Below are 10,571 nucleotides of genomic sequence, written 5' to 3'. Positions count from 1 at the left end.
GCAGGAGCTGGAGCGGTCAGGTCTATAAGCTTGCGGCAGGTTGCAGGCGCCCCCTCCCCGCCGTGGCGGCCTGGCAGCTGTCACAACCTGTCGCCGCTGCAAAGCCGGAGCGGAGCCGTGGGCCGAGGGAGGGGACCCCGCGAAAGGGCAGCGCTCCGGCCGCTGCCGCTCCAGTGCCGAGGGTCGGTGAGTGCAGCCAGGACCCGCCGCGCGCGCACGCTCGCTCGCTCACAGGGCTCACGGCTGCGGGACCGCTTCCTAGCCCGGGTCGCCCCCATTCCCAGCCAGCCTGCCCTCGGACCCCTGCGGCCTTGCACCGCCCCGCCCTGCCTGCGCCCTCGGGCCCCGGCCCAGCAGGTGCTTCTCCCGGCAGAGCCAGGCCGGCCTGACTCAGGCTTCTCCTCCGCCCGAGCCTCTGGGCGTGTCCCATCCCCGCAGACAGGTCATTGAAGCCGGCAGCCCTCGGAGAAACTTAAACCTTCCCGGAGACAGAATCTCTGTGGAATCTTTTGTGCCAAGCCGACATAAGACCCGCCGGCGTTCATCCAGGAGGCACTCTGAGCACCTGCCTGCTAGAGCCATACTGCGTCCCAGGGTAGATAGCCAAGGCAGAGGGCTGCCGAGGATGCTGCTGGCTCATCTCTCTCGGTGCAGAGATTCCCAGTGTGGATGGGAATGCTTCCTCGTCTCGTCCACCTTGCTCCCAACCCTCATTCCCAGAACGGGGGGTCCAATGGGGGTTCAGGGGTCCACTCTTAGTGTGTGGGGGACGGAAGGAAGCGAACTCCTGATCTAAGTGGAGGGGCCTGCAACAACCCTAAGTACAACCTCTGGTGTCCATGGTCAGTCTGGATTTGGTATGAATCTGTTCTTTCAACAGTACACTATAAGCTTCATGAGAGCAGGGCCTGTCTCCTGTAGGAGGGCCACCTCCTCACTTCCTTGAATGTCGTTTAATTAAAGCCGTTGCCTTATAGGATTATTTGTTTGTTTGACCCTTTGCCTCCTGAACTGTGAGCTCCTTGAAGTCAGGGACTGGATCTTGTCTGGGCTTACATTCCCAGCATATAGCCAGCACATGGCACATGACAAGGCAGTCAAGGAACCCTTGATGAATGAGTGGCTGAGACCCTGTAACTGGAGTGGAGACCCAGGCAAGTTGCGAGTAAAAGGGTTATGCTTTTCTCTTGAGCAACTATATCATTTGATTACGTACATTTTGATGCTGCCTTTTGTCAACTTGAAAAGGTGATGGCTGATTTCCTTTAGAAAGTTTGCACCATGGGAAATCTAAGAGAAAGTGAAAATGGGTAAAAATGGATGCCCTGAGAATCTACTCCACCCCCTTATTTAACTTCTCAGAGAATTTTTTTTAAGCGAACACTTGCTTATTATGTTTGACAAACAGGATGGCATTGTTCCCTCTCTAAGGTGATCTACCACCATTCTGACGAGACAGCCTTTGGAACAAGAGAGGGTAGCACAAGTTGTTTTTAAAAAGACATGTGCCAGGCAGTCTCATGGGAACCTGTTTTGACTTAGTCTCAATTGGGAAGGCCCAGGTAAGACTCACTAGTTAACATTTTCTTCTCCAGGCCTATTTCCCAAGATGGCAATAGACACCTCTGTTATTGAGTCTGTTGAGGGTGAAGCATTCTAGAACTTGGGAGAATGATGGGTAAGGCTTTGTTCGTGACTGAAAGACTAACTGGATGTGGTCCCTGCTCTTGTGTGGTGCTAAATAGATGATTTATTCACAAGTAACTGTGACATATGACAGAACAAGATAAGTGCCACATGAAACATCTAGAAAAGCTGCTGCAGGTGTATAGGGATGGAGGTTGGATGGCTCTCAACAAGAGCAAGTCTCAACCTTGGCTGCACATTAAAATCACCGGGGCAAGAGTCCCGTGCCTAGAGCAGAGCCCACGATGTCTAGGGGTGGGTTTCAGACATCAGTTTCTGAAAAGCACCCCTGGAAGACTCCGTTGTGCAACCAAGATGAAAATCCCCTGAGCAAAGGTTATCAGTGGCTGCTTCACAGAGGTGCTAGGACTGGACTGGGAAATGATAAGTAGGATTTCAGGTGGAGACAGGTTTGGTGGGTGGCATTCCAAACAGACAAAACCACAGAAGGCCCAGACCCCAGTGGGAAAGTGTGCCAGTCCCTGTCTCAGGGGACTTGAGTAGTGCCTGTCCCCCCGAATGGCTCCAAGTTGTTTGTGTATTTTAAGAGATGTGGAGTCAACAGGTAGGCAAGCACCTTTGCAGGAGCTGAGTAATGAGCTTGCTGCGTTGCTCCTTACAGAAGATCCATGGTTACATCTCCCTGTGGATTCTCAGTTGCCTCATTACCTCATTTCCTACACCTAGAGAGGCAGATGAACTAGCAGGACTGGAAATGGACTGAGGCCACAGCAGGGGTTAGAAAAGCAGGCAGTGGCACAGATTTTGTGGAACTCCCTCCTGATAGCCTCCTTTGGGCCACATCTTTAGCTTAAAATATATGCCCTACCAACCCCTACCAGGAACTTCAGTGTAAACTCAGCTATGTGATCTTGAGATGGCCACCCCACCCCTGAACAGAGCTGGTGGTGGTGTTGAGTGTGAGACCAGCACACTAGGTCTCCACCTGAGCTTCCCAGTGCAAGTGACCACAGCCACAAACCTGTCCGGGGAGAGGGGTAGGGCAGGGGTGGGAGGCCCTCAGACAATGACTGAGCCTTATGGATTTCTTCCCTCATCCAAGCCAGGGCCACTTGTGTAAATAAATTGTCCACAAACTTTTTCTTGTGCACTTTCTTGTGTGAAAGAATTTGAGCATGTACCCCATATATTTTATTTATTTATTTATTTATAAATTAGGTGTATGCTACTGTCCTGAATATTATGGACATAGAAATATACACAAATATAGAACCTTTAAAGGGATGCGAGGCAAAGTGAACATGATTAAATTTTTTCAGTGTATTAATGGTATGGAATCTATCGTACAAACATATGCTGTTTTTAAAGAAAGCCATGTGATCGAGTCTACATCCCACTTATAAAATGGTGAAACATATGTCCTAGCATTTGAAAATCTGTTTCATTCTGTGTTCTATTTATTTCAGTTCCTAGTTCTTGTGGTGCATAGTGTTAACAGGTAAACAGTACGCACCTCGTGAAGGCACAGAAACGGTGCTGTGAGTCCGGTACTTGTTTTTCAATCTCCCTCACCAATCATGCAAGGGCTCTTGATGAATTTGGGCTGATAAACATTCAGGGGCTATCAGGGAGGTAGAAATCTGGTTCCCAAAGCTTTTGGTGTGCAGGTGTAAGTGTTCGTGTAGTTGGTTCTCTTGCAGCATCCCTGGCAACACAATCACGCAATTGTGGAAACATCTCCAAACATCTGTTTTCATAAATGCTCAGTTCTTGGCAAAGATTATTTTGAAAGGGCATAGCTCTCACACATTGTCGCCTTTTCTTTGAAGGGACTCGTTTGGATATGTTGGCTTAAAAGAAATAAGCTAGCTGACGCACCGCTGCAGTCATTTGCCACTGAAAAAAAGAAAGAAAAGTCTTCAGATTTGGAACTTTTCATGAAAGAAAATGTTCATTAAATCCTCAAGTTCTAAATCACAAGATAACCAATGAAACTCCACGTGACAAAAGATACTCATAGTCACTTCTTGAGTCCCTACAAAGTATTGTAAAACTTTGGCAATTTAAGAGTCTTGTTTTTGTTTTTGTTTTAATTGACCACAGTTGACCATGATCTTGAAACATGTAAACTCCAACATGTCTGAGAGGCTTAAAGTAAACTAGTGGGCAAAGACCCGCTGTCACCCCCATGTCACAGAACCCCTCCTCTGTCAGGGTGCCACGGCCGCTGACATACTGGCCAGCAAGGGTGCCAGGGTCAGTCCATGTATTAAGTATTAGTAAAGCCATTTTTTCTCATTTTTTACAGAAAAATACTTATAAGTAGAATTTCTTACATTCCTTGCTCTATAAATGTGCCTACTATTTTCGGCCTGTGTTTATAGTGTTTGTGGTATTTGAATATTTCATCTGCAGAATATAATAAATTAGACATTTTCGTATATGCACCACCACCACCACCACCCCGAAAAAGATCATGTAGTCAGTAAAAGATTAAGCAAAATAAAGTACTCTAAAGCGGCATTATTGCACATTTGGACTCCCACCCCAGCTATCTTCTTGGCACAGCGTGCATGGCCGTGATGGCTTCCCTTTCTGGCTCATTCTCTGCGGTTCTCTCCATACTTCTCAGAACTACTTGTGATTCCCCACACACTTTTACTTCTCTGTGATCTTGTAATACCCTCCCCACCCCAACTAACAAGAAACTTGAGACAGTCACCCATGTAACCCTCCTCCTGGGAGCCTTCCCAGAGTGCTCTCTCTTTTACACACACACACACTCCGAATTCAGTCTTCTCCAGAATCTCACGATGCTTTATTTGGCTTCAGTTATAGCAATTAAAACACGTGCAAACATTCACAGACTGTGAATGCCTTGGATTAAGAACATTGGGATTTTCGTTTCCAAATTCCTAGTACCTGGAACAAGTGCCCATCACACAGTGAGCACTTGCCAAATGTTTGCTGGATGAATACATGCTTTTTTGTCTGTGTGTCCTAAAAGGCCACAGATTCTACCACAAACATTAAGTACGTGTCATGCCTTCTTCAGTGTGTACCCACATAGACCTTAAATGCTGCTGACTATTGTGGATTCCCCATGTCAATAAGGAAGTGCTTTCCTTGCTGAGATGGGTCCTCACCCACCTCAGTCCTCAGGAAAAGTGCCGAGTCCTGGCCAGCGCCACCAACAAGGCCATCTCTCTATTCCATATCTGTGGTAAAGAGGGCAGAACCATGGTTTTCTGCTGTGTGTGTGACATTAGGAGGTAAGCCTGTGGCTTTATTGAGACTTCCTCCTTCCCACCAATACCTCTCTCCAGGCCTGTGCAGACTTAGACTTCCACAGAAGGAGATGTGCTGAGCCTGCGATACAACAGGAACACGTGACATAATGGGGTGTGTGCCTTGCACAGGGGCCCTGTCCACTTTTGCTTGCTGGTCTTGAGGCCTGCTCAGCAGTGACTTTTCTAGAACTGTTAACACCATTCTGTTCCATATATGCAAAAATAATTTTCTTTTTGCACAAGCGCATATAAATTGGAGAATATATTTAAGCCCATAATGAAAAAAAACAAAAAACAAAAAAAGTGGAGGTGTCTGAACCCCTTAATGTGTGTTAAAGAGTGCTGCTGAGTGGTGGGTCCCTGAAGAACTGAGGGTGCTCGTAAACTGGCACAACCCGTAGCTCTTAAACTAATGCTACTGGGAAAACCATTTTTAGAGGAATTCTATGTGTCATCAAGAGACTTCTCAGAAATTAGCAGCCCACAGTATGCACTCACTCTGGACCAATTCAATTGCTTACCTAAAAAGCAAACATTGAAATACTCAACGATTTGTGTAATGTTTAATATTTTAACAGTAAGCAAATAAGCCTTTTAGTAGAAAAAAAAGCTTTCCCTTCCCTTCCTGGCTGTGTCCCTGGAGGAGTGAAGTGAGCCTCTGCAGAGGGAAGTTCTCAGATATGCTCTTGTGGGGCGGAGGTGATGGCTTTGCAAGTGGCCAAGTGTTTGCCTTAGAGTAGAACCCGCCTGGGCTGGTTCTGGATCGAGGCCATCCCCACTTTGGGGACTTTTGGTGCCAAAGGATCAAGTATTTTAAGGAACTTTAACTTCCTTTCCTCATGTACATTTGCTTTTGTAACCAGAAAGCTTTCCCAATTTTGTAATTCCGGGAATCTCCTTTAAATTCTTTTTTACTCAAACAGAACAAATGCAAGTATAATATTTGGCAAGACTTCAGATAAAGCTTGGCATGTGCAAAGCAACGAGCTGGGTGCTGTGGGGGACAGAAATAAATAAAATACCTACTAAGGTTGGTGGGGCTCAAGGGATTTTTTTTCTTATGATTTCTAATGCTATGTTTTGGGACTAATATATACAAATTTCTAAAAAGATGTTTATTGTTTTTAAATACACAAAGATGTAATGGCATAGCAGTTTAAAACGCAGACTGGGAGGTTCAGATCCTGGCTCTGTGGCTTTCTTGCTGTGTGATCCTGGGGCAGGTTTTTCCTCCTAGTTTCTTCATCTATAAAAGGGTGATGATACCAGAAGCCAGAGCTGGATTAGGAGGCTGTATAAGTATAAAAATATATAATATAAAAGCTTCTTATCTTTTAATGTAGCAGGAGAGAACAAAAGCTACCCTTGCGATCTGATCTCTGTTTTCCTAAATTCATATTTCTTTGTTATCGTATCTGCTCTGTTTTAAGTAACATACTTAGTGTTTTATGATTATTTTCCAAATTATGTTCTAGCACCCTCCATTTGCCCAGAGGTGCCAGAGAGTCATGCCAGTGAGCCCCAGGCCCCTCCTGATGTCCCGAGAGGCCCCAGTGCTCCTGATCTCCAAGTTCACCCCACTGGCCCCACCCAAAAGCCCTCCACGCAGGGCCGCCTCCTCCCGGCCAGTCCTCCCATAGCCCTGGAGGAAGACTGCAACCACGGACCTCTCCCAGGACTCAGGTCAGTTCCCAGATGTTGCTGTCCAGCCTCATAGGAAGATGGACAGTCTGTCTTCCTGCTCATCCCTCCCCAGCCCCTCTTGGGCCTAGAGAGATAGGATTAAGCATGGAGATGTGTCTTTCATGGCCAGACTTTTCCAGAAAAGGCAATCTCTGACCAGAATACCTCTTTGAACTGTGACATGTTTTCCATTCCCCTCTTAGAAGAGGAAGAAAGTTCATCTTGGTCAAGCCATATTAGCCTCAGGATGACTGGCCCCAGCTGGAGGCCCTGTCTTTCCCTCTAAGCCTAACTCACTTGTAGAAACCTTTCATAAACCAAAGGCCTCCGTGGGTATCATTAAATCACTGCTCTTATATTAACTGTCTACAACTGATTCTTAAGATAGCCTTGTTAATTTTAAAAGAATTTGGATAATTTATTAAATTGTCACTTAATTGTACTTCCTACTGTTTTAGCTTCAGTTTCTTCACATTTTAACCATGTGATTAACTGAAAGCCATATTTTAAATTAATGTGTAAAAAAAGTTCTTGCAGTTTTGTTGTCTATAAATATTTAAAGCATAACTTTTGACTTACGGTTATTAGATATGGACACACACATCTTTTCTAAAAAAGCAAGAGCTTAATTTTTAAAAAGAGCTTTAATGGAAATGATTTTCAAATGACCAAAGCCAAAAGCAAAACTAGACATTTTAAAAAACAAACCAAAAAGCTCTTACTCCACACACACTGGGTCTTGAGGCAGGTCCTTTGAGCAGTAATGTTAGCTCATATTCTCTAATGAATGATTGACTAGCCATTTGTCTGAGTCTTCCATGGTATCTTAACCCACTTAATGGATGACGGTAGGCTAGTATCAGCTTGAATGTGGAGCCAGTTCACTGAACTCAGAATGCTTCCCCTGAGTCACAGAGCTTCTCTCCACTTAAAGGACTGTGAGCTGTGAAGGCTTCCTCTCGCTCCACCTGAACTTTGGCAAGTGGACGGTGACTAGGAGTTCTCTGGGGCCTCCCTCTTCTGCCACCTTCGCTGCCTACCTTAGGTTTGAGCAGCCTGGTCCACGCCTTGGCCTCCATGCCCGCAGCTTTCGGAACGTGGTACCTCTGTGTCCTGGGCCTTGTGGGGTCTTTCTGAGCTAATTCAGACCACTTCCTTCTTTAGCAGGTAAGCATCTAATGAACTCTGGGCTGAGTGTCTCTGCTTCTCGCACCTAAAATCTAGTGAAATGGGTTTCCCTTAATCGAGGGAGAACTTTCTAAACCTCTGCTATCTCTTATGTTTGGTAATCTCTCAGCCTACTTACCCAGCTTTCCCAGTTTTATGTGCCGGATTTAAATATAATATTCATAGTGACACAGATAGATTTTCTTTGGAGGAAAATGACCACGCTTGTGTGGAGGCTCACATACCGATCTCAGAGTTAAAGCAGAAAAACTGGTCCCTAGGGCTTGAGGTGGGAAGGCATGCTCCATCATCCACCCATGTGTCTATGTACCTGTGTCCTGCTCCTGGGTCAACCAGGCAAGGGAGGGCCACAGAGGGATCAGGAAGCCCCAATCCCAGGCCTCTCCTCCCTCTTCCCCACAACAACCCTCTCCAAGTCTTAGAAATCATCCCCACCCTTACTCCAAGCCAGGACCTTTTACTCATTCTGTTTTTGGCTGAGAGTAAAGTCAGGGAAGAGAATTCCATCAGCATGAAGATTTTGCTAAGAAATAGCACATTCATATGAACTACAAAGAACACCTGAATAATGTTTATAGAATGATAAATAGCACTCCAGCAGTCACGTCACGTATAAAAGCCTGTTCAGTTGATCTTATGTTCTGAAAAGAAACAAGGTCAGTTTCATAAAAGAGTGTGTATTCGAGTGTAAGGAATAGAACTGGTGTCTTTCTCTCCTTGGTTCTACTTTGAGTTACAGTGGTATAAACGGTGAGGAGAAATGTGGAGAGGAAGGTATGTGTCCCAAGACTGAATCATCTCCACTTTTCCCTGTTCTCCCCCAAACATGAATCATGTTTTCATGGCACACGCTAACTTTTTGTCTTTGGTCTGTAACTAGTGCTGAGCATCCCTCCTGGCAAGAGGATGGCAGTGCTCAGGCAGCTGGCTCTCCTGCTCTGGAAGAACTACACTTTGCAGGTATGTCCCACCTTTGGGGACATGGCAGGAGGAAGAACATGCCCACCATGTGGGTGCCTTGGGAGGCAGGGGCTCAGGGCATGAGAGGAGCCTGGTAGAGGAGGCACTCCTGGAGGAGGGGGCTCTATGAGCTCACTCCTCTACCTTGTGATCCACCGTCATGTGGTTCCATTTCTTTTCCAGAAGCGGAAGGTCCTGGTGACAGTCTTGGAACTCCTCTTACCCTTGCTGTTTTCTGGGATCCTGATTTGGCTTCGCTTAAAGATCCAGTCGGAGAATGTGCCCAAGGCCACCATATACTCCACCCAGTCCATCCAGGAGCTGCCCCTATTCTTCAGCTTCCCTCCTCCAGGAGATGCCTGGGAGCTAGCCTACATCCCTTCCCAGAGTGATGCCGTGAAGACCATCACAGAGACAGCCCGGAGGGCGCTGGTGATCAACATGAGACGTAAGGTGTTCTGTGGAATCCTTCTCTCTGTGTGGCTCAAGGCCATTGTCCAGACCTAGCATCTCCTCTCATTGGCTGTGTCTCATTATAAAGTGGGGACCAGAGTTGTGAGGGCCAAATGAAGTGACGAATGACAGCTTGAGCAGCAACATACTACCCACAGTGGGAATAGGCAGCCACATACCCAAGGAAGGCTCTTTAATTACAAAGGCAAGATACAGTTTGAAAGCATGGTACCAAGAACCTTTTCTGAGATGTGGTTTGAAGAGGGCAGCTCTAAAAAAAAGTCATTAGGAAGCCTGTTGAAGGACACTCCAGTAAACACATGCTAGTCACCTTTTCTAGCTCTTTGCTTTCAGGATAAAAAGTGTTATCCCATTTTTCTCCTTTTGATTTTGATGTCTTCCTCCTGTGTCTTGCTTAATTCAATGTAGCAAACACTTATGGGAAGACCCTTGGTCCCTTACTGAGTGATTATAGTAAAACTTTTATGTGAAGTGGGGTCTGGGTGATAGAGAATCATTTAGCAAAATACATATTAGTGTCTACTTGAATTTTTAAAACTCACCACTATGGCCATGAGGGAGGCCGACCCTGGCAGTGGAACCCAGCACAGGGTGGCCGCCAGCATGGAGGAGGGTTATGGAATTGGTGTTGCTGCCAGCCTTACCTCCAGTCTCTCCAGAAACTGGCTATGATCGTGAGTTTCTGTCCATCTTCACAACAGCCCTCCTCTGCCAGAAACAAAAGCCTCCTCAAGTCTCAGGAAAGGTTTGCACAGCCCTAGAGAAACTTGTAAGTTTGCAGTCTTATCTGCAAATGACCTGAACTGTCCAGAGTTTTTCAAGTAGGGGGACAGTTGGGCAATTCAGCTCCAATGCTCTCCACAGTTCGCGGCTTTCCCTCAGAGAAGGACTTTGAGGACTACATCAAGTATGACAACCGCTCCTCCAATGTGCTCGCCGCTGTGGTATTTGAGCACACCTTCAACCACAGCAAGGACCCCCTGCCGCTGGCGGTGAGGACCCAGCCCCACAAAGCCAAGTCCCCTCACCCCTCCGCCTTTTCCACCCCGTGAACTAATTCAGCCTGCAAAAGCACTGTCAGCCTGGGAGTAAATATCCAACTGTCCCTTTGGGTCCAATATTGCCATCTTGGTCCCCACCAAGGGAGCCCTGGGGATGTTTTAGCCCATCAGGCCAGAGCAGTTTAGAAACCTTATCTGCCTGAAGAAAGTGGCCCATAGGCTGTCCCTGCGGGCCCCTCCATATCCTCTCATTCCATAAAAGGTGTTCCTGGCCTCCAGGCCTCTTTGGATAGAGTCAAATAGGATAGATAAGAAAGTAGCAGATACT

General features: G+C 46.5%; 1 protein-coding gene across 1 annotated transcript in view; it reads left to right on the top strand.

Annotated features, from left to right (window-relative positions):
- The window catches only part of ABCA3 (ATP binding cassette subfamily A member 3), a 40,227-nt gene continuing 29,656 nt past the window's right edge, over positions 1–10,571 (top strand). Inside the window, exons 1-7 of the mRNA XM_023521469.1 lie at positions 1–186; positions 6,413–6,620; positions 7,555–7,787; positions 8,689–8,768; positions 8,952–9,216; positions 10,107–10,290; positions 10,506–10,522. Coding sequence (XP_023377237.1) covers positions 8,715–8,768; positions 8,952–9,216; positions 10,107–10,290; positions 10,506–10,522 — 520 coding nt within the window. The 5' untranslated portion in view covers positions 1–186; positions 6,413–6,620; positions 7,555–7,787; positions 8,689–8,714. The remainder of the gene's footprint in view (positions 187–6,412; positions 6,621–7,554; positions 7,788–8,688; positions 8,769–8,951; positions 9,217–10,106; positions 10,291–10,505; positions 10,523–10,571) is intronic.

The sequence above is a fragment of the Pteropus vampyrus genome, unplaced genomic scaffold (genome assembly GCF_000151845.1).
Source record: "Pteropus vampyrus isolate Shadow unplaced genomic scaffold, Pvam_2.0 Scaffold303, whole genome shotgun sequence".
NCBI classification, from domain to species: domain Eukaryota; kingdom Metazoa; phylum Chordata; class Mammalia; order Chiroptera; family Pteropodidae; genus Pteropus; species Pteropus vampyrus.
This window is presented reverse-complemented; position numbering and strand designations above follow the sequence as displayed.